Source organism: Fulmarus glacialis, unplaced genomic scaffold (genome assembly GCF_000690835.1).
Source record: "Fulmarus glacialis isolate BGI_N327 unplaced genomic scaffold, ASM69083v1 scaffold18797, whole genome shotgun sequence".
NCBI lineage: Eukaryota > Metazoa > Chordata > Aves > Procellariiformes > Procellariidae > Fulmarus > Fulmarus glacialis.
Genome location: NW_009221486.1, coordinates 12,445 through 35,963, shown reverse-complemented (window position 1 = coordinate 35,963; position 23,519 = coordinate 12,445). Strand labels below are relative to the sequence as shown.

Below are 23,519 nucleotides of genomic sequence, written 5' to 3'. Positions count from 1 at the left end.
GGCCATGCGTGATCAAGGTAAGCAGGACTCCTGCATCCCCTTCAGATGAGCTATGGGGAATGGAGATTGCAGCTGGACTGGTTACACTGGCAGGAGAAGACAGGCCCAGCTTCCCTCTGCCCCTCCTGCCAAGGAGGGTAGAAATGCTCTAGGTTTGGAAAATCGATTGGGGAAAAAACAAGGGGAGGAAAGAAGAGGTAGAAGAAACCCCACCAGGTATGTCCTGCCTCCCCTCTACGTTGAAGTCAGCCTCAGGAGCATTTATGTTTGCTTCTATGCAATCACTCCTCAGCGAAGTTCTGCATATTAAATTTGTCCCTTTGCTTTCCCATGACGGTAGTGTCCCCTGTCCCCAGGGCTTACACTGGTCCCTGGGGAGGGAAGGGGCAGGATGGGCAGGGACCGCAGGTTTGAATGCTCTGATTTGGCCAGAACCAGCCCAGCCTGTCTGAACAGGCATCAAGATCATGCTGCGACCAGTGCCAAGAGCAACACTCAAGACTGCTGGGCTCGGTCTGCCCCTTGTTCAGCTGACTAGCTCAGATCCAGGCAGAATTAATGGTGAATTACAAAAGTAATTCCTCCCCGCTACGTTAGGAACAATGGATTTTTTTTTTTAAATTACCTGCCATACTCACATTTTTATAAAATCATTTATCCATCGCACACACACAAATAAAAGCATTGTTTCTTCTAACTCAGTGGCTCAGTTAATCTTCCTGTGCTCTCCACCAGCCCCGGGCTGCAGCCCAGACCCAGGCACCAGTGTCAGCCTAAGGAGCACATTCATCAGCTGCTGATCATGTATATGGATGCACCACAGAAAATAGCTTACAGAAGGTGACAGCTGAAGAGTGGGAACAAGCTGATAGTAGGGACTCGGGGAAACTGAAGCGTGGGGAGATGCTGTGAACAGCACAAGGCCACCTGGCAGCCTGGCCACAGATACTGGGGCAGACCCAGCCCTCCCCAGTCTTGGCCCAGGGCTCTGCTGCCGTGGAGTCAGCAGCTCCTACAAGAACCTCTCTGCCAACGGCCCACGGGGGAGGCATTCAGACCAGGATCAGCCAAAGGGTCAAAATTACACTACATTCCTACACCCCTGCTGACTAGGAGCTTTGGCAGGGGAGAAGGACTCGCGTGGTCCATTACGAGGGGTCAACTGGCCATGAAGTGCAAACCTCAGCTCGGTCCTGATTCCTCATTCCTCATTCCTCATTCCTCATTCCTATCTCTCCCCTCCTCGCAAAGTGGGTGTTTGGAGGTTTAGACACACACTGGAGACAAGTGCTCCTCAAGTAGCTAAAGAGTCAGTGAGAGAAAGAGAAATATGGACACGAGTTTCATCCCGCCTGTGCCAGCATGGCCCCGAACAGTGATGAGTGAGCTCTCTGCCCCAGGAGGCTGTGAAAGCAGAAACAGGCAACGTACACCGCAGAAGAGAGAAAGCCATGCCTGAGCACTGCAGACCACCTTACTGGAGAATGAACCAGCTTGGGAGAAGAGGCTATACGCAACATCCAGTATTCACCTGGTCACACAAATTTTGGTGGTCTAATGGGGTGTTCAAAGGACTGCCTGTTTCTCCAAATGTCCCTCTTGGCAGCTAAAGCCTTCAGTGGCCTGACATCCAGGCTCACAACCCATCAGTTTGCATACATCTGTAGGGTAGCACTATCAAACAGAGCTGCCCAAAGTCAGGACCAGCCCCAAGCACCCCAGGGCTTTTCAGAGCCCACTGGTACTTACTTTGCTAACTTCTTAAAGCCAATGGCCCTCTTCTTGGTAGGTGTCCCGTTGACTCCTTTCCAGACGTGGGTGTTCCAGGGGTCCGGCTAGGAGAGAGAAGAGCAGCAGCGGCTGATGGACAGTGCTCAGAGCTTCAAGAAATGCTGTATCCACAGCACTGAGCGTTGAATTCCTCTAGTTATGCCGGGGAGGACTAGCTGACCTCTTCACAGCTCTTGACCTCTTGTATAGGTCCCTGATCCTTGGAGCCCCGTGGGTTTCTTGGGGCAGTTGGGCAATGGAGTATGCACAGAAAAATTGCAATGTAATAAAACCTTGCTGGCTTGTAACAAGCATCTGGCCAAATGCCTTCTCACCTCTTTAATAGATGGGCATTAATAGACCATGAGCAAAAAGAAGGCAGGCAACGCCAGAAGGGGAGAGGTGACGGAAACATATCCTTCCTCCTCCCCAGCCCACAAGTTGTTTTTTTTCCCCTAAGAGGCCCTTTGGGAAGGGGAGGCAGCTGAAGCAAGGAACAAGCGCACAGAAGCTAATTCAGTGCCCTCACAGGCGGCTGTCTGTAATCAGGGCGAGGAACCATCGGGGTTCCTGGTGGATTGGTTATAGAAATGAACAGACTGCTCCTGTTTGGTGATTGTTCCTTAAGGGCTCTTGACTAAAGGTCACATTGAGTGAAAACCACCGGAGCAGGGATGGTTGGCTAATGAGGGTGTGTTTGCTTAAGGCCCTTTTTCCCATGGTCTGAAGTGTTAAATACTCCAGCACCAGCATTTCAGCCCGCTGCTTGGCCTGCTGGGCAGGAGCTCCCCCCATCAAATTGTTGGATCCCCAAGTTGGCAGGAGCCATCCACTCGAACCTGCAGGCTGGAGGGAGGAGGGATACGGTGACTACCAGGTCATTTCCTCACCTACCCATCAAAGTGCAAAATTAGGTACTTCCAAGGGGAGGAGCTCTGCTTAGTTCCACTTCCAAGGATAAAAGTTGGGGCCTCAGCATGTCCCATGTTCCCGTAGAGGGGCAAAAGGCCATTGCCCCGGGAAAAGTTGTAACATGCAGGGGGTTATTACACCACATTAGAGGGAATAATGAATTATACTTGTTCATGGACTTCACTGCCTCGAGGGACAGCTTGTTGAAGGAATTAGATGGTGTCCCTCTCTTTTCTGCATCTTCTGAGCTCCAGCTCCCACCCTGCTCTTGGCTATACCTTTGGGCACACAGCACTGGTGGGAAGCAAGGTGCAGACAGTACCTGGTACTCAAAGGAGGGCGTGAGACGGTAGTTGAGCATTTCCTGGTGGAAAACTGGGGTGATGCTGCCAGACATTGGTGGGACAATCCACACCCAGTCGGCAGGACAGCCTCCGCGGCATCGGTACTCGTTCTCCATGTGCTTGATAAAGGACTCAGTGGCTGAGTGGTGATCCACAATGGTCACCTTGTCGCTCTGTTGGAGGAGAAGAAAGCAGAGCCAACGACTGTGGGTTAATACTCCCCAGAAGGCGAAAGCCAGAATTTTATATTTGCGGCTGTTTGACCCAAATATGCCTCACTCCCATGGTCTTACAGGACTGTACCTTTGGAGGTGACACCGGGTGGCTGCTGACCCTGGTCTTCCCAAGGAGCACAGTCACCGAGCAATGCCATTGTCCAGGGCTGAGAAGCTGCCCTTGTCCTTCCTGAGTAGATGTGCTGTGGGATGGCTGTTCCTTCTGTTATTTGTCATAGTGAAGACTAAGATGGCATGAACGGGATGGAGCATCCCCTGCTTAGCCCCTTGGGGAACTCTTTCATGGCTTGCACAACTCAAGGAGCAGTTCTGATTCAGCTCTGGGAAGGACTTCCACCCTCTTGGGTTGCCAAGGACTAGTTTTGCTACTCAACCTTTAAGTGCAAGTGGGAGGAGAACCTGGGCCAATTCTTGCCTCATGGATGGGACAGAAGGGCTGGATCTTGCCCCCTCGGGGCACTCCCTCTGGACCGGCAGAGCTCAGATGCTGGTAGTGATGTCTTTGCAACATCCAGGGCACAGAGATTATTAAATTTCACTGTAGGCTCCTGGAACAGCCCAAAACTGGGAAGGCACAGCCCAGTTTCAGCTAAGTGTATCAGCTGCTGCCATTGTCCTTGGGCAGATGTCTCCATCTTTGTCCAATCCACTACTTGTGTCCCTCAAGCCTGACCCAAACACAACAGAGTCCTGCTGCTCAGGTACCTGGAAGCTGTACAGCACAGCAATGTTGATCTCCACCAGGGCCTGGTCCTTCCACAGCGACGAAGTTTTCCTCATATCCAGATTCATTTTCTTGGCCACTTGCTGTAACAAAACATGGTAGAAGGTGAACACTTTTAATGGCCAAGAACCAAGGACTGAAGATCTCTGCTTGGGGAGAGGAACCCAGAGGAGGGACCCAGGCTGACACAAGGCACCCGCAGGGCACACTTGCAACAAAGGGCTGATGTTTTGCCTTCCTCTGAGAAGATGCGGTCCTGCCTTTTCCTCTCCATGACAGAGGCAAGGCCAGTCTGGCCTCCCTTCCTCCTCTGGGCACAGGAAGATGACTCAATGCTGCTGAAAAGGGTCATCAAGAGCAGTTGCTCTTTGTGGGAGGAGAGGAAATGGGTGGGTCCGTGGAACAGCAGGAGATGGTGGTGATCCATGTGCTGGGAGGAACAGACCGCTGCACCCCTTCCCATGCCAGACCCTCTGCTGCTCCCAAATTCTGTTCTTTCTCAGCCCGTTTCTTCTACCTGGAGTCCTTCCCCAAACACTATCCCATACAGACACACACACACACACTCGCTCTCACCCCTCTGGTTTTCAAGCTACTGGGGAGGGATGCAGCCCCTCCAAGTAACACAGCGTGCCCCTTGGAAGGGCAAAGGAGCCACCCTTGTTGGGTGCAGATCCCCTGCACCAGCACCTCCCCATGGCTTGGCTTTTCCTGTGACTCACCCTGTCCCCAGTGTGGAAGGCCCCTGAGCCATGGCAGAGTGCTCCAGAGGGGCCAGCTGGAGGGTCCCCATGAGCAGGCATGTCCCTGAGGAGTCACCAAGTGCCTCAGCACCCTCTCAGCCCCAAGTCTTCGCACCTGACCTCTATCAAGCACATCACCAGGTGCCTGCTGATCCATAAGATGCTTTGAGAAGTCTATGGGGAGCTCAATAGGCATCACACTCGCTGTGTTAGATACCGGCTGGCCCCAGAAAAACTTGCCGGCCCATCACACCCTTGGCCATGTGGCTCCAAGAGAACATAACTGCTCTCTCTAAGGAAGACTCGGATGTCCTGTACTCTCCCACCCAAGGCAACACTCTCCCAGTGTCCTGTCTGCTCCCCAGTAACTTCACACACATTCACCCCAGGAGCGCCTAGCCTCCTCGAGGAGGGGGAATTACCTCCAGTATGTTGTAGCGAGAGTTGTCACAATAGTCCCGGACCCCAATCTCTGTGCCCATGTACCAGCCGCTGAAGGGGCAGGCAGAAAACTCCAAGCCACCAATCTCGAGGAGCATGTTGGAAACTGCTGGCAAACCATACCACTTCAGGCCCAGGTCCTTAAACCACTCAAACCTGCCGGGATACAACAGGGTTAGGCAGTCAGCTAGACCTCCCCTGCCCAATGCAGGCAGGGGAATGGAGGAGGTTACTTTGCTATCAGCCTCCAGGCTGAAGGACACGTGAGCAGAACGGTTCCTGGAGGCAATATCTCCCTGAGGGGCTGTTTATGGGGGGAAAGCGATATATCAGGAGCGTTAACAGAGTGGTGTAAGTCCTGGGAGACTTCAAGGAAAGGGAAACCAGCCCTGAGAAAAGGACACAACTTGCTTTCCACCTCCAGGCTCTGTCAGCTTTACATCAGAGTGGAGGGAAGACCTGGAAGAGGGTCTTGGGTAAAGCACCCAAGCCACAACAAGGAAAGGCCAAGCACGGGAGGTGGCTAAGGGTGAAACCAGAGGATTCCCCAAGGCTGATCCCCTTGAGCAGTGTCGGGGTTTACTCTGACTTACTTTGGATGCCGGATGGGCACTTCCAGCACGAGCTCTGGGGGGATTTCAAAGAGCTCTGGATCGTTGCCGTTGGCTTGGAGGAGCAGAGGCAGAATATCGAAGCGCCCGTGCGGTGCCTTCCACCCTTGCTGAATGCAGATCTAAGGCAAAACAAAGGTGGGGTTTAGAAGTCCCAGCAGATCACCTGCTCTTCAAGCATTATAGGCAGGGAGTTGCATGGCACTGAGCAGTGTCTCCTAACAGCGTCTCTGCTCAGCCCTTATGGTTGAGTAATAACCTCCATCCAAGGGAGCTACAACACGGGGTTGCCTGTCACAGCCAACCCATGGCCGTGTAAGGGGGATTTGGGCTGAATATGAGCCTAGAACTAGATCCCCAGGTAGGATCACGGCTCGGGAAAAGCTGCTTGCTCTATTTGTGCCTGTAATGGTGAAGGATAAAATGGGTAGGAAAAGCAGAGGAGTTTGGGAAGAGCTGAGCAGGGCACTGGTGCTGTGCGAGCAGCGCCAACAGGCAGCGGCAAAAGGCAAATCTCATTTCTGATTCCCACCAGCCCAGGTCAGCAGTGGGCACACACGTCCTCCTGCAGCAATTCCCCAAGTGACCCCTTCTCAGCAAAAGCAAAATGAGATAAGGGTCTTTCGGTGCAGCGATGGCCAACTCCTGCATGCGTGGAAACAGCTTTTATTCCTGGGAAAATATCTGAGGGTGAGACAAATCCAGCTTCACTTTGTGGCACTGCGGTGGGTGCGAGGAACCCTGCCTGACCCAGCACGCTCCTCACCCCGGGACGGTCAGAGCTTCTGCGTGCCCCCGCCAGCCCCATGCCCACGGTGCCCAGGAAGGATGGCTTCAGCCGGTACCTCCGTCAGCTCCACGTTTGCGGGGTCTCCCAGGATAGTGCCGTCAGGCTGCTTGTAGCCAGCGTAGCGGATGAGCTGGGCGTTCCAGATGCGGAAGTCGTGCTTGCTGTCCGTCCGCTGCGGGAAGATGGTAATAGCAGATCTGGAAGGAAGCCGAGGATGTTGGAAGGGCACAGGACAGGGGTCATCAGAGGAACGGCAAAGTGTTGCGGGGGAAAGGTGCTGTCCCTGCCTGCCACCACCCTGTGCACCACCTCTGCTGGTGCCTTGGACAAGCCCCAAACATTTATTATATTTCCTTCGCCAGAAGAAGTCATGGCCAGGTGCGCTCCAGCTCTGGAATTTGGGGTGTTTCCAGCAATTCAGCTCCAGGCAGAAGCTGGCTGCTAACATGGGCTTTCAGATAGATCTGAAGAGCAGTCCATGCTCTGCATTTGATGCAAAATATAGGAAAGGAGAAATAATTGGAAAATCTGCCCTTTGAGGTCCCACAGAGAGCAAGAAGAGATATACTTGGACCAGCAGGACACCTTCCCCTGATACCAGGTCCTTCTAACGCTCCCCAGGACAGGTGCTGGCTACAGCCATCCTGTTGTGCAGCGGCTGCTGAAGGAGACAATGTCAGCAGGACCCAAAGCTGGTTTGACACACATCCAGATCCCTTCGGATATAAACCCTGGTGACTCCTTGGTGGCTCACCTGAGGTTCCCTTTGTTGGTGGCGTATTTGATGTGGTTGCAGATATAATTGAACATCCCATGGGCTGTGGTGCAGTCCCGGGCATCAAACACCTGAAACAGTGGAAGCAATTGTGGTGATGCTACAGGATGCTCCAACTCCTAGGGCAGAGCCTAGCAGAAACAAGCAAGAAACACAGCACAGGGGAAGCCTTAGAGGCCACCGTGACTTGTTAGGTGTCTAAAGCTCCATAATGATGTGTTCCCTGCCTTTACAGCACGTGGATGTCTGATCCAGCTGCCCCTTCTGCTTTGGAGAGGTGAGTCATCTGCTGCTCAGGCAAAAACCTCCTCAATCCAGTGCTCTCAACCTGCTGCTGTTCCTGGCTTATCCACCAACAGTTTTGGTTTCTGTGCTTTGTCTCTTGTAAATCAAGACTCAAAGCTGAAACAGGACAGGTATCAGTCAGGCCTGAGATCCACTGAGAGGATGGGGAATCATAGAATCATGAAATGGTTTGGGTTGGAAGGGACCTTTGAAGGTCATCCAGTCCAACCCCCCTGCCATGAGCAGGGACATCTTCAACTAGATCAGGTTGCTTAGAGCCCCATCCAACCTGACCTTGAATGTTTCCAGGGATGGGGCATCTACAAAAGGATGGGGAAATCAGGAAAGAGGGTCAACAGGAGGCTTGAAGGCAACTTCTTGCAGAAACGGCTCCTCCCAAGGTTCAGATATGCCAAAAGAAATGGTGGAAGAGAAGAGCTGAAGGCTGAGCTGGGAGCGAAGGAGGCCCAGCCTCCCGGCCCCAGGCAGTGCCTGTACCCTGTGTGAAGCAGCCACAAGAATTGCTCAGCAGCACTTGAGCTGTGCTCCAGGTTACAGAAGGAAACGTCGTCTCCGTACCAGGGGATTCCACTAGAGATAACTAATGCAGATCCTGCCCTACACTTCCAGCTAGTCAAAAGGGCACTGAGCCAAATCTTCTCCTGCCATAGCATCTCTCTGCCAAGGATGAGTGTGTCCTGCTGCCTCTCTCCAGTCAGAGCAAGTTTTGGAAGCAGCATGTAGGATATTGGAGCAGTATCTGATTTTGGAAAATCTTCTCTAGAGCACCAACTTCCAGTTGGCCCTGTTTCAGACACAGACATTTTGGTTACAGCTACCCCACAGGTGCTTTTCCAGCTCCTGCTGACTTCCCAGGCTGTGCATCCCCAAAGCCGTCAAGGAGAGCGGAGCTGCTGTGTGCTGAACACCCCCAACTGTACCTGTGCTGTGCTTCCCTGGCTATTTGAAGAGCAAGTTTTGCCTCTCCAGAACTCCAGCGCATCCTTTGGCAGGCAACCTGCCAGCTGTCTCCAGCTGTGCTGATGCTCACCTGCAGCTTGGACCACTGAATCCTGCCCACACAGCGGGCTGCATTTCTCCAGGCATGCTTGGCTCCATAGATCAGCTCTGTGTCCCGCAGCTGGTAGGTATCAGTGGCTTCAATCTCCTTGGTCACTTCCTCCAGCCTTTCCATGTGGGCCTTGGAGCCCGATCTGCAATGGAGGAGATGGCAGTCACCAACCCGGGTGGAGGGCAGGGAATCCCGCTGCTCTCCGCCTGGGCACGAGTGCTTGCTTTCTTAAGCACATGTGTGCACATATACACACACACGTGTGGGCTTTCACGTAACAGATGACCAAGTGCAAAGGGGAGAGGTCAGTAATTTGCACAGAGGCACACAACATGCTAGGAATGAAGCTCCCCTGAAGAAGCAGCTGAAGGTGGAGCACCACAGTCGCACAAGTGTGAAAGATCAGATCATATGTGACATCTCAGCATAAGCAGCAGCCAGGGCCTGTGACCTTCTCCGGCCAATACTTACCTCTTTATGGAGGAGTAGTACTGGTCAATGAAGTCCTTAGCCAAGAGGAGCACCTCCTCTTTTGTCCTGGTATCTTCTGACTTGCGGACGTGCTGGCTAGGGGTCATTACTGAGCCCATGCAGATCTGCTCGGTGCATGCGGTGGCCTGGTGAGACAGAAGGAAACAAGCGTATCTTGGGTTACTGCAGCACTTTTGGTTACGTGAGCTGGGCTGGGGGAAGTCAACAATTAGCTACGCAGAAGTTGGTGGCATCTTTGACAAACAGGGACATTTCCAGCTTATTTGTGTTCACACCTATCATCAGTAACGTTGTGTAAGACAGGTCAAGCATGTGCAGTCATCTCCTGTCCCATCCAATACAGACAATTTGGGGCTCGCTAGATTCTTGCCCCAGCTTGGCATAAAGTCATATGCTTTTCCTCATTTATCCCAGATGGGCTTCTCTCTCACCCAGCTTATTGCACCAGAGGGTTGAAATTCAGACACCACCAGAGACAAGAAGACTGGCCTGAATTCATCCAGTTCTGCATTTCCAGGTAAAGCCATCCTGGAAACACTGTGATCCACTCAATTATGCTCAGACAACTTTTGGCCAGTCCTATCAACTCTACTTACCATCGCCGTCTTGAGGTGCAGAGTGTCGTGAAGCACAGAGCCTGTCTCCCAGTTCTTGATTTTGACAAACCGTGGGCATTTGGAAGGACTTCCATTCACTGTGTTCTTAGTTGGGGACTGCCGCCCGGATGGCGGTGGCTGGACAACAGTGAAGACCAGGCACAAGGTTAGTATTCATCAACGAGATACAGGAAAAAGGCCACAACAAGAAGTAGCATCTTGTATTAGTGGATGCCTGTGCTTAAATCCTAGTGATAATACAGTGAGACAAGGTGTATGATCCAAATATTGGCAGCATTTGGGATCCTACAATGAAGCGACCAACTCTCAATGCAATTGAGAAGTCATCTCTGTTTACAGAACAGCCAAACCTGTAGAAAAGGAGTTAAAAAACAGAGACAGAAGTGGCTTAGGAGAACATTGTGTTCAAGTTTCCCAGTGGAAGACTCACCTCTCTAAAATATATTAGATGTTTCTTTTTAAGGAGCATCACCTGCTCAGGTTTTACACGTGCCAAGCTCTGCCTCACTAATACGAGCACTGTGAGATAGAGCTAACAGCCGATCAGTCCTCCGAGCAAGCCAAAGGCACATCTCCTTTGATATCAATGCTGGAAGATCGTAGGAATAAGGATGGGTAAATTAAGCAAGTGGGAGGGCTGCTGAATTATGCATAGTTGGGTTACTTCAGTCTCAGCTCTGAATCTCCAGACCTCCCTGATGCTCTGCGTCAGGGGGTGCTCATCCAGCACATCTTGAGTTACATGCCAACACAAAGAAGAACCTCAGCCAGCAGAGAGCTTGTAACGAGCAGAGCTGGCTGCAAGGGCTTGTATTTGCGCAAATTTTCACAGATAATATCTAGTGTTTCTAATGTGACCCTTATTTGCCCCAAGCACTTAAAAATTTGAAGAGCAATCAGTGTCTGCCAGCGTATCGTGGGACAGTGAGATCCGCAGTGGCCCTGGACAGTAGAGACGTGTCTTCTAGGAATCAGATCTTATAGCGGGGTGTAATTCAGTCACTGCGACCGCAGCGGTGTCGCTGCAGGTTTCAAGGGGAGACCTGATCCCACACCAGCGCGTCCTTCAAAGCCTGCTTATATTTGGCACCGCTTAAAGGCTTGCTTCTCTGCAAAGTAGAGCGGGGCTTGGACCGAGTTTTGATGTAGCCTTCCTACATGAATCCTGTAGCTTGTATGCCTTTCTAATCCATCTGCAGGGTTTTTTTTTTTAAAGACGGCACTGCCTTCAGCAGAGCTGTGCAGAGCCTCACCCTCCTTTTCGGTGGTTCTGGGCTCACGTCACGGTTGCAGCTCATGGACTGGCAGCAATAGTACAAATCTAGCATTATAGCCTGAAGGACCAACTGAAGAAGAGCCAGCACACGGTGCAAGAAGCTCTTGTCTCAGAACAAGCACCTTTGCTGATGAGCAAACCCAGAAGAGAAAGAAACAGGGGCCACAAGGATGACAAAATCGGATGAGGCTCCAGTTCTAACTTGTTCTTACTTTGCCAGACAGAGGATTGCTCTGCTTTTCGAAGCAGGTAGAGATTGACGCCCGATTGATTGCGAGACTGATGCCTGGGCTGAGCAGACACCACTGCATTGCTCTGGTGGCAATGTTGGCCATATTTTTTGCCCAGTCCTTGTTTTTACCATATGCTCCACACTTTTTTTTCCTGGAAAGTAGGGATTTTGCTGTCAGACAGCCTGAGGCTCACAGCGTAATGCCATGCACTGAAAGCATATACTGGGAGAAGAGACAGAGGATGGAGGGGAAGGGAGAGCTTTACAAACTGACCCTTCAGTAGGACCCTCTTTGGTCCTCGCAGTTTCCAAAAGCCGCTCTCTGCACACCCTCAGGCTATGCTGTCACAGGTCTCTGTGACATTCCTCATGTCACAAATCCTGTGATCTTCCCCAGAAGCATTTTGAAGTCCTAGCCCCTGAAGCCAGATGACCACACAGTGGATCTCAGTTTCCCCTTTCAATGCTGCAGAAAACAAATGTAAGATTTCATACAGAGCTCAAAGCCAGTAGTAAATAAAAAGAACCTCCTAAATATAGTCCTGGAAAAGCACTATTTTTAAGCTCTTTTTTTTTTCAGTTTTGAGGAATCTGACCTGAATTATAGCAGTGGTGGTTCCTGGTAATTTTTTTCTGCTTGTTTTACTCTTTCAAGAGAATTAAACCATTCCTGAGCCACTAACAGCATACTGTGCTCTTTGAACCAACCTGGGCCACCCTTAGGACCAAGGGGGATAATCTGCCACCTTCCTTCTGAGCGTGATCGCTCAGAGCAGCTCTATGAGATTGGTAAAACATAGCTGAAAACTGCTGCTCAAAAATGCAAACAAAACCAAAGCTCTCCCGTACCTCCACCTGCCAGACAGAAATTAGAAGTACCAAGCAGAAAGTGTTGGTTGTATCCAGCACCACTTTTTATTCTGAGTTAGTTTTGATTTGCTGACAGGGCTTCGGTGCAGCTTGGGAGGTGTGCTGTTAAACGACAACTTGCTAAAGCAGGTATGACCCAAGGGCGTGATATGAATCCAGATGTAGCAATGACCCCATCCTTGGAGCGAGCAAGCTCACCGTCCAAGCTGGTGGACATCAGCTGCTTCACATCTGCCTACAGATGTTCTAACTTAAACCTCTCTCAAAGCTGCTGCCTTTCCTTTTTTGTCTTTTCCCTGGCAAAAACTGGCAAAGTTTGGATCGTTGCTGAGAGAGGGCCACGGTGCAGAGGCATGCCGAATCCCTGGGACGCCGGCTGGGCTGGAGCAGCCGAGCAACACCACCTACAAGAAGGAGAGGTACCAGGTCTGGCAACCGCATCGCAGAGCAGCTGCGGAGAGAGCAACACCCAGAAGAGACTGGGAAAGAGCTCTGTGTGTGCGTGTGTGTGTGTGTGTGTGTGTGTGTATGCCTTCCCTGCACGGCAAAGCTGAAGCCAAATATTACCCCTGGTTCTGTCAGGGAGTTGTGTGAGATCCTTTCATGTTTTAATTAGGCAGCTGTGATATTAGTGACTCAAGAGTGGGACAAACGGAGAGACTAACGTAGCAGTCGGGGCGCACATGCATTATGCAAACATCTTTTACAAGGGAGCGTGTTGGCACTTATCGTCAGCGCGCAGCTTGCAAGCTGTCTGCAGCTCTTACAGACGCAGGGGAGAAATACACCCAGCCCCGGGCGCTTCTTGGGGCCAGAACGGCAGGGAGCATCTCCCTTTTCACAGACCCGAGCGGGCTCTACAGGTCCTCAGCCTTCCTCCTGCATCCCAGCTGGGCTTCAGGAGTCCCCGCGACGATGGCATATATTGCCCTGCTGAAATGCATGGACTATGGGAGGACGAGGTCTGCAGCATTAGCCCAGGTCATAGATATATTGGCATGCTGACATTTCCTTCCAGACTGCATCAACCCCGCTAGCTGAAAGCATGTTTTTCGCTTTTATAAAGCTGTAAATCATCCTTACAAGCGTGGGGCTGATATGACTCCCTTCCCCTGCTAGCTACATGAACACGTTTTTTTTTCCCCCCCCGGTTACCCTGGAGCTCCTAAGAAATCAATCTGTATGGACTGAAATACGGCTCATGCAGGACCTGGGCTGGTGCAGTCACAGCACCTTTCCGTCGGTCGGGTTTAGGGGGATTGGGCTCCTGGGAAACAAGCAAAACACACTGCGTGATTTTGCAAAAAAAAGAGGGATAGGGATCGATGCCCAACAGGCCTTTCAACACCTTATTACGAGCCTCAGTGAGCATTCCCCACCTGGCCCAGCGAATCCACCAAATCCTGCTTTAAAGAACAACGTGTATAAAGAAGCTCACACTTGGCTTGACTTGCCCCTGTGTTAACAGTATTTATTGCAGCTAGCAAGAAGTTCAGTTGCCTTGACCACATGCAGCCCGGGGGAACGGCTGCAGGGAGCATGGGGGAAAAACCAAGCTGCCTCCAGACGAGCAGGCATACTGATTTGGGGGATAAGAAGGATAAAAAGAAAGCTGCACATTTAATGAAAAAAAAATTTTAAAGAGTTTAATAGCAGCTTAAGACTGGGGGGGTTTGGCAGCCCTAATGTGGAGAGAAATTAAGCTCAGAACAAAGAAGGTTATAAAGTGCTTATAGTAACAGACACGTACATGCAAGGAGCTTAGCAAAGGAGGCAGAAAGACGGTGTCTTTCCAGAGCTGCGGCAAAGGGACCAGAGCAGTGACCTGTCCTTGGGCGAGACGGGCTCGTGATACCTGCCAAAGTGCGTTAACCACACAGCGGGACACGGGGCTGCCCAGGGATGTCTCTCCAGCGGCTGAACAAAGTGTGTTGCAGCTCTTGGATGCACCCATTTGTGTGTGCCGATGTAGGATGATACCCACTGTAAGGTTGTCTATGCTGCTGGGAGACCTGGAGGCAATCCTGGGCTGCAGCCAGGCGATGGGAGGATGGAAATCGCTCCCAACTGTGTCTAAGCACCCAACCAGGTTGCTTAAAACCATGCAGCAAGTCTGGCATGGTCAGGAGTATCTCAGCCACCCTGCATGTGCATCAGCCCCCGCACAGCGGGTCTCGCATGTCCCATGAGCTTCTGACGCTGTGCGTGCTGCAAAAGTGCACATGAACATCATTCTGCTCAGGAGTCCCAGGAGAAACAGCAGTGCTCCTGGCACGGGGGAATGAGGGCATGGGCAGAGTTAAACCACTGCAGCCAAGACCGTGTCACCTCCATGGGCATGAAGGGACCATGTCACCTCATGTGACCTCACCTCCTGCTTCTGGCTTTGCATCTTGCAAAATGCCCGTGCAATGGGAAGACCTCCACTGGCAGAGCCATGGCCTGGGAGGTGCTGCTGGACAGTGCTGGGTGTGAAGGCCAGGCTCAACATCTGGGTGTCAACCACACCATGAGTGACACCCACCCTGTGGTGGTCTGCATGTGGCATGTCAGCGAGGAGTGTTGCGTTGCAGCTCACTGGAGGAGGGAAGAGGCATCAGCCAGAGGTATCTGCTGAGGACATTCCTGAGCTGAGGAAATACTGATTTTCTCAGAAGTCTTCATGTGACCACTGAATCACTTTTCTCCCCTCTCTTGGAAAACAGTCCTCATTATGTCACCCTGAGAAATATGGTGGGGCAAGGAGACCAAATGGTCCCCAGACTGGTCCCCCGTGTCCTGCCCTGCTGCTGGTTAATCCCCATCAGGGAGACACGGGTGCCTGAACAGGCTTGGCAGTGCTCACGCACGTCGTGTTTTCCCCGAGGTGATCTTTCTGGCCTGGCAGGGTCTGACTTACGTCTCTGGCTTTGCTACAAACATGGAGTTAATCCACTTTTGGCGAGGAAGCCTGAGAATTTATGTCCGTGGAGTGTGAGGAGATGAAAAGGCACCGTACAACATATTATCTGAAGTGCTCTATTGAATTATCATCACATGAATCAAAACGACTTTAACGATGCAACTCGGCTTTTTGCCACAAAAAGGAATGACAGTCCTGAGGGAGGTTTCAGAGTCCTGGTCCCTGGCTGCGCTCCCATCCTACTCTGGCCCCTTGGATGAAGACCGTCATTCTCCAGTGACCTATACCCTGCCCAAACCACAGGGAATTTGACTTCTGGACCAAATGGGCTCTATGCCCCATCAACTCCAGCTCTTGGGATCAAAGGTCTTCAGGGTAGTGCATGTAGTCCTTGCAGGTTCTGTGTGGTGTGAGAGCCCACCAGGATGGGTCACATATCCCCAAACCCCCTTCCCACCCAAAGCAGCACGAGCCATGGGCTCTTACCTGCTCCGCTTCAGAGTAGGGGTTGTTCAGGACCACGGGCACGTTGCTCTTCCCCCACAGGTCACCGAAGACACGGTCGTTCTCCATCGGAGCTGGTAAGGCTTTCTGTGGCTTGTTTTCCCCTTCCCTGAAACTGAAGGGTTAAAAACCATTTGGGTCAGCGGGCTGGAGGGTGGCTGGGTGCTGGGACCACGGGGCCGGGTCCTGGACCGATGGCTCCAGGACCTGCTCCATCTGCTTCCCACAGGAGCGAAAACTCGTGCATCGCCCTGCGGGAGGGGAGGAAATGCTCTGCCTCGGCCGAGGCGATGAATCACCGCGGCGAGGGCAACCCAAACACAATGGAAATTTGGCCGCGCGGGCGAGCGCAGTGCCTGCGAAACAACAGGAAACCCCTGCCCTGATACTGGCTCTAGCGGGGTTACACGCCAGACCCTCTGCATCCCAAAAACCAAGCTGGAGCCCTGCGACAGCACGCACGGAGCTGGGGAAAGGAAAGCCACACATACTTCCAGCTGCAAAACCTCATAGCAAAACCAGCCGGGTTTGCAGAGCAGTCTGGTGTTTATAAGCGGAGGAGAGGGAAAAAACCCAAGAAAAAATAGGTGGCTCCCAGGAGGGAGAGACAGCTCTCTCTCCTCTTCCTGACCTTTAGAGATGCTGCAAATGCCGGCGAGTGGAAGCGATTTTACTCAAGCAAACTGACAGATTGCCTCCATGGAGCTGGGGATGTTGGCAAGGCTGGGGGACTGAGGACGTCCCCAGCGCCGGCTGCCCTGGCCTGCGCAGTGACACTGGTGTAACTCACGGTGGCACACAGCCTACCGCGCACGTTTTGCCTGGGGAACGTACCGCGGGGTGTCGGTGAGGCTGTTAAATGCCATCCAAGCAGGTGATGGAAAACCAGTGCCGTATGAGCTCTCACGAAGGAGAAAAACAACTGGGGTTTAGAGACGTGGTATTCAGAGAAGGCAGGCTGCGGCGTCTGCACCGAAGGCACCGACTGCCCTGGCGAGGCCACACAGGGAAGGAGCTCCATGGGTTGGGCTGCACGGGGCCACGGGCCAGGACGGGGCCAGCCCCGCGGCTCGCAGCCACGCTGCCTTCGCCCTTGCTCAACAGGCCATCGAGGTAATGCGCTCTGGCAATTGTTTTGTTCCTGCTGTCAGTTCTTAAAAGTCTTCCAGATGCCCACTAAAGTCAGTAATGAGCCTTCCCATTAACGACGGCGGGCTTTGGGCACCAACCAAAGTAGGACACTCACGCTCAGGACATAATTCACACCAACGCGGTGCTCTTGACGCCGTCTCGGGAAGACACATACATACAAACAAATTCCTCCTTGCCCCCCAGCTCATATCTTTAGGTACAACTTAAGGAAAACACTTCATTTAAAGATGATCTCCCTGTGCTCTAAGTTTTCTGTAATTTTTCTGCCTTCACAGAAAACGTTCAGCTGCCAAAATATTACACTAGGCTCCTGGACACCTTCCAAACATTGGCTGCCTTAGGGTGAAAGTGGCCAGCTTGGTGCAGGCGAGAATGTACAGGTGCCATAAGGGCAGTTTCTACTGCGTTTTCTATGCCTCCCCAGGAAAAGAAAGCTGTTCTTTTGTGACTTGGCTCCTACGAGTACGGGAAAGGGTTTCAAGCAGATAAAACACAAGAAACCCCACCCGCCGCACCACACAGCCGCAGCCAAAGACAACAGGTCCCGGCTCTCTGCTACACGGCAGTGGCGCTGCCGGGAGCACCCAGTGGCCACGCGGGTCCCAGGGCGGGGGACAACCATGAACCACACAGTACCCACTCTGCCCTCTACCAGCCCATCTAAAGGGGAGGCTCAGGGTCTCTCGACACGTCCAGCCTACCTCCATCTAGAGAATTCCCAGCAGCAAGACAGGGAAGTAGCAGGATGAAAATTCAGCAAATCTGGCTCTTCCCCCTAAGTCAGGGCCAGCTATTAAACCTCCCGGAAAATACTCATTTCCACGGCTGCACATCCCTGCCCTCTTGCCCTGAGCACCGTCATATCAGGGAGAGTGGAGGCAGGTCAACACAGAGCCACCGAGCACATGAAATGATGGGCATACACGAGCCATCTCTTGTAGCTGATGAGCCCCAACATGCTGCTCCCCGTAACTTGCCCAAAATGAAGGCACAAGCACTAAATCCATAAGGCGATAGAAGAAATCCCTTGGCTTTACTGGTGCCTGGGACTTAGCAGAGGGAACCTGCCTCCTGGGGGACCACGGTGCCTCTCCAGGGGCACAGACTTTGCCTCTATGCAGACAGGAGAGGCTTGGCCAGACAGACCCCAGCGTGCCAGATATCCCACAGGCACCTCCAAAATGACACTGAGCATACGCCTGCAGGCGCCTGGCACGACCCGCTGTTTCCAGGAAGGTGTTTGCAAGCCTGTCTAAATGGGCGTCTGCCGGCATGAGGGAACCTCGGAGAGGAATCCATCAATCGGCAGCAGCAGCCAGAGGTCTCGGCCGGCAGGCTGCATGCGTAATCTTGTTGTCTGCGCACCAGCAAAGCCATAAATGTTGGTACCTGTGCCAACGGCACAGAAAAAGACCAGATGCTTGAATTAAGTCATCGCTGTAGTTGGCTACTTTGTGTATTATAAGTATTGCTGGAGCAGGACCCTGCTCCCGTTCACTGGCCTCGAGCATCACCCCGACAGCGAGCTGCACCGTCCTGAGGAACAGTGAAGTCCAGGTGGGCATTAAGGGTTGGGCGCTCAGGAGCAAACGCTCCACATCCCATTGCATGTTTGCAACTGGGGAAGAAATGGGTTACGTATTGCTATTCTTGATGGACTTACGGCTGCGTGAACAAGGCAGCGAGGTGCTGCCCTCACCCTTAGTCTCTGCTATAAAAGCCCAGTCAAGCGTAGCTGCAACAAAGCCATTAGCCTAAACTCATGGTTGTGTCTCTTGCCTCCGTGCTGGTGTTGTGCTGCAGTTTGCTCGGTGTCGGGCGAGGAGGTCTGTCCCTCGCAGGGCTGCGGCTGCGTGCCCAGAAGCAGACAGGGAGAGAAAAACCCATTCAGAGCAGCCACAGCCTACCCCAGATGGGGGAAAGAAAAATTAAAAAAAAAAATCAATTGCTTCATTTTACAAATATTTCCTGCCCATTTTTTGTAACTGCCTTGTTTGCGAGCTCAGGCAGGGACAGGGTCTTATGGGTCAGTAATTTTCCTCTCTTGACTTGGCCTCCCCAGCCACCAGCAGAGACGCGGGGTGACCTGCCACGTTCACCAGAGGATGCCGCTCGCACACTCAGGGAGACTGGCAGGATGGCCAAAACACCGTGCCCGAGCTCAGCCTCCAGATAATGTTTCCCAAAGCACTTTATCGACAGGAGAGCCCAAAGGGCCATTCTCACGGGTTCCCTGTGGGCGATGGGGAGGGCAAGGGGTGTTCCGAGGCAGCCAGGTTGGACACCTCAGGGAGCTGCCATGGAAGCAGCCCCGTCTGCAGCCACGCAGGGGAAAGGGGGGCTTGCCCTCGGCTCCCTTTGGAGAAATCCTCACGACTCACTGTCAGACCCGACCTGGGCACTTTGGGGCATCGAACAGGATTTTGAAAATTGCCACTTTAGTGTCTTTGAAGGACTGGAAGCAATGCTGAAGATCTGTCCTCAGAGGCACTCGATTGGCTGAACTCTCCCAAAGGCCAGATACCGGATCCAGAGATCCCTCTCTGACCTGGTCCCGCTGCCAGATCTATTAAATACTATTAGCAAGATCTCTTGGATCCAGAGCAGGTTTTTGGGAAGGGACCCTGTCTGAGGTTGTCTTTTGTTCTGAAAGCAAAATTTGTTACTTAAAAAAAGAAAGAGGAATCCTGCCCTCCCCCACTGGTGCAAAGGCAGAGCCTCGGATGCTGCCTCACCTCGGAAAGAGCATCTGGCTGTTTGGAGAAATGAGAGGCACCACTGTTTTCTTTTGACTAATTTGATGATGTTGCAGTGCTCAGAGTGATGAAACAGAAGGGAAGTTGCTGAGACAGCCCTTTGAGAAATTTCTCCAAAGCTTTTCCGAAAAGAAAGAAGGAAAAAAAAAAAAAAAAAAAAAAGAGCAAAAAGAAAGTTTGTCACTTCGCTGCTTTGAATTTGCTTGGCAGAAGGATCTCTCTGATTTCGCAGGCAGAGATGAGAGGTACCACTAGCTGCTGCAACCCCCAAGGGCCAATTTGGATGAACCGATAAGGACACGGATGTCCACACTCCCGATGATGGCTCTCGTGCCCTGCTGCCGATAGCAGCGCGCCGTGCTGCGGCCGCGGGGTATGGACTCCTTCCAGGCCCTCGTCCCGGCAGCTGAAAAGCCCACGCTGGTGCGTGGGACCTGCGTGGGGAGCTCACACGTGCACACCTCGCTTGCTCTGAGCTGCGGGAAAGAAATACTTTCTTTTTACTTTCTTCCTTTCTCCTGGTGTGTCCCCGGGGACGGCTGCAAGGCTCCTGTGCGCATTGCTCCTCCTTCCAGTGCTAGAGGCCAGGATAAACGGCTTTTGCCTCACCTTTCTTTTGCCCCATGGAAAACCATACTCCAGAGGGCATTGCACCCTCAGAAGTTAATACTTCCTTGCTATCATGCCCCTGGGGCAACTCCGAGTCTGCAACGTTGGAAAACGTGCTGGCTGCAGACTCCTCACCTCGAGGGTTAAGGCAAGGTCTGGCACAACAGCACGCGTTTGAGGGAGAGGCGGGAGAAGGGATCTGGCAGGATCTGGAATTTGTAGGATGCAGAGGATGGAGCAGAGCTCAGGAAGGAAGGGGGAATGTTGGAAGCAGAAGGAATAACTCCAAAAGGTGGGATGCACTCCCCGGAGAGGCAGCGGGGCCAGCGTACCCGGAGCAGGTGATTGCGGACCGATCAAAGCAAGAAACCAGTGCCTAAATGAGAAAGGGGAGCTTGAACGGCACTGAAGGAAGAGGACAAAAGCCTCACCGACAAGCATGCGGCATGGCTTGAAGAAGGTCTTGCGCCCTCAGAAGGTCAGAGCATTGCTGGGCTCTGCCCAGTGCTGGGATTAGGGACTAATGAGCCGAGCAAGCTGCACAGAGCGGCTTCGGAGAGAGGCCTATGAAATACGAGGCTGGTAAATGCCGTTGAGTAGGCATTGACAGATAAAGACCTGGGAAGAGATCCAAGCGATCCCAAAGTCCCACCGGCATCGTTCGAGATTCAGCCAGCGTCAGATACAACCTGCAACCGCGCGCTCGTCCCTTCCCAGCCGTGCCCAAAGAGCACCCGGCGGATTCCAGCCTCAGCATCTTATTCGGAGGCCAAAGGTAGTTCAGTCTGCCGGGAGACCACAGGCTCACACGTGGACCATGGGGTTGTCTGCTGGGACCACCTACAAGGAGAACGGCCATGGGGTGCAAGAAGCAGCACTGGTACAGGGGGCTGAAGGGTGCTTTGGAGACTGGTCCGAGAGAGCTCCACAGGGAATATATATTCGGGTGGAATGTGTTATTTGCAGGCACAAAATGACTCTCTGGATTAGACTGATGTAGTCAGAGTGACGAGGAAGAGGAATCCGCCACGGGAGAAGGGGAGGGTTATTCAGTGCCAAAGCTTCCTGCTTCACCATTTTGCAGAATGGCAATAACATGATAGTTTCAGGCAACCTTTTCATTTCAGAGGTTTTAAAGTTTCGTGTCCAAGTACAGAATAATGAAGACATCAGAAATGCAAATGAAATGTTTTGAGCAACACAAAGAGATTTTGGCGGTGGCGAAGGAGGTGGGAGGAAGAGAATTTTCTCTTCGAGAACTGCAAAATTACGGGGTTTGTTCCAATGCAGGATGGAGCCTGAAACCTTGAAACCCTTCATAAACAGAATTCCTGCTCTCAGCACACTTATCCCTCTCAGGGCTGCTGATGCTGCTTTTTGGACCAAAACTGCCATGTTTCCATCATGCTGTTCATGTTATGGAATAGACCTGAGAAGAAAAATAAATACTGGCAACTCGGTGGGGGGGGAGAGCAGGGAAGATGGGACATGACAATCTCGCTAGAGCTCAGAGGGAAAAACAGACCTAGGTTAGCTGGCAGAGAGTGAATCAAACTCTATTTTTGTTTTCTAGCCCACGGTGAGCCTCATGGCAGAAATGCCAGCTCTCATCATACCTTGCGCCCCACTTCCATGCTCTGTTTTATGATCAGCTTCATCGCAGATGGCTTGAGCCAAGTAGCAGACATTCAGCCCTGATCGCAGCCCATTCCACGGGCACGCACCGCAGACCCAGGGCACCCCACAGCTGGAAATCAGCAGGGAGCAAAAGCCAGATCATTGCAGGGGCAGCTCCCCTGGGGACTGCAGACCACGGGTGCAAGAGATGGAGATGAACTGGTATTTTTTCCCAATGCGTACGTAACAGTTTTCAGTTTTCCTTGCAAGTAACATTAGAGACATGGGCTGGAAGCCCCAGGCATCAGGTGTAATTTGAATCGCTTTTGGCAAAGCCCACCTTGAACAAGACGTGTTTGGCTCCTTGTGAATAACCTCAAACTTGTACCGTTTCTTTCTGCCCTAGGAAAGCTGTCACAGCTCTGCGAGCCGGACCGGCTTTAATAAAGTGCTGCAGGCTGTGAAGGTCAGCACCAGGCGAAGACAGAGACAGAACAGGATTGGTCCTGAGACCAGCATCTCCAGCTGGATCGATGGTCCAGGCTGTAGGTGTCGAGCTTAACCCTGAGTGAGGTTTTGCACCCTCCTGGTGTCTTGGTAGAGCTCTATTCCTCCTTTGACTAACGCCAGCTTTGCTTGCTCCCCCCCAAGCCTGGAGAAGTCACAGCCTACAGCGTTAGAGCTGCATCAATCTCATAAAGCTTGCTTATTTTTCTGGGCATTTCTTTGGCATCGACCAACAGTCTCCACAGTTATCCGCTCCCCATCGCTCCCTGACCTTTCTGCACTTCTCTTATGGACCAAGAAAACTCTTACTGTAGAAGACCTTCACGATGCCCCAGCTCTGCCTGAGACCAAGCAGAGGAGATGAATCATCTCCAGCACGTCGCAGGAGTGGGAAGACAGGCGGCTGAGAAGTGCCCTTTACCCTGCAGAGCAGCTCTCGCCAACTTTTCCCTGCAGTATATCTCCTTTCCCACTTCTCTGCTCAAGCCCAGGTCTTCTCGTTCATACAGAGTCCTATCGCAAGAGCGAGGCTGCAGCTTTTCATCAAGCAGAGATTGAAGACTAATTTTGACCAAAAAGTGGATTTTCAGTCCCAAGGTACATAGATTAGATAGATTTTTTTTTTTTTTTAAAGGATATTGAAAAATAAAATGCGTGGAGTTTTGGTGAAGTACCCACTTCACTAATATTCTTGCTGGTTTGAGGTCCTTCAGTTTAAGTGAATTCAAAGTGTTTCGCTTTAAAGTCTTTATGAACAGAAGAGACTCCTCAAAGAAAAATCACATTTTTCATCCTTTCCCCCAGCCGGAGCAGAATTTTCTCAGAGAACCTGCGGTGGTGGGACAGGATGGGGACACTGGGGGACGGTTTGAAGGGTGAGGCTGTACCTTGTACCAATCCTTGGGATTGTGCCCTCTGGGGGCTTCACCAGATCATGACCCCCAGCTCCATCGCAGCAGTCTTAGCAAAACAGAGGGACAGAGGGGATTTTTAAGCAACCCTGTGCATTTTATTGGACCTGTAATCAAGCGCAACCCCTTCAAGGTCTCGATTCTTTGGTTGCTTAAACCAGGTTCCCCCAGGGATGGGTTGGTGCTGGATTAAAGGATGCGAAGTCGGGGCAGGTAGCCCTCAGCCTTCCAGGGAGAGTGCTGGGCTCAGGGGGTTAAATTACCTCCCATTGCACAGCAGAGACCAAAACCAACAGTTTCTGAAAGCAGCCAAACAAAAAAGCAGTGTGCCGAGACCTGGGGGTGCGCGTGGCGGGAGGGGACGGCAGGGA

General features: G+C 52.2%; 1 protein-coding gene across 1 annotated transcript in view; it reads right to left on the bottom strand.

Moving 5' to 3' along the window:
* The window catches only part of NOS1 (nitric oxide synthase 1 (neuronal)), a 39,449-nt gene that overhangs the window by 13,505 nt on the left and 2,425 nt on the right, over nucleotides 1-23,519 (bottom strand). The window contains exons 2-12 of the mRNA XM_009581140.1: nucleotides 15,579-15,705; nucleotides 9,792-9,929; nucleotides 9,175-9,320; nucleotides 8,683-8,845; nucleotides 7,326-7,417; nucleotides 6,627-6,768; nucleotides 5,764-5,903; nucleotides 5,152-5,326; nucleotides 3,968-4,069; nucleotides 3,005-3,199; nucleotides 1,750-1,835 (exon numbers count right to left, since the gene is read on the bottom strand). Coding sequence (XP_009579435.1) covers nucleotides 1,750-1,835; nucleotides 3,005-3,199; nucleotides 3,968-4,069; nucleotides 5,152-5,326; nucleotides 5,764-5,903; nucleotides 6,627-6,768; nucleotides 7,326-7,417; nucleotides 8,683-8,845; nucleotides 9,175-9,320; nucleotides 9,792-9,929; nucleotides 15,579-15,705 — 1,506 coding nt within the window. The remainder of the gene's footprint in view (nucleotides 1-1,749; nucleotides 1,836-3,004; nucleotides 3,200-3,967; nucleotides 4,070-5,151; nucleotides 5,327-5,763; nucleotides 5,904-6,626; nucleotides 6,769-7,325; nucleotides 7,418-8,682; nucleotides 8,846-9,174; nucleotides 9,321-9,791; nucleotides 9,930-15,578; nucleotides 15,706-23,519) is intronic.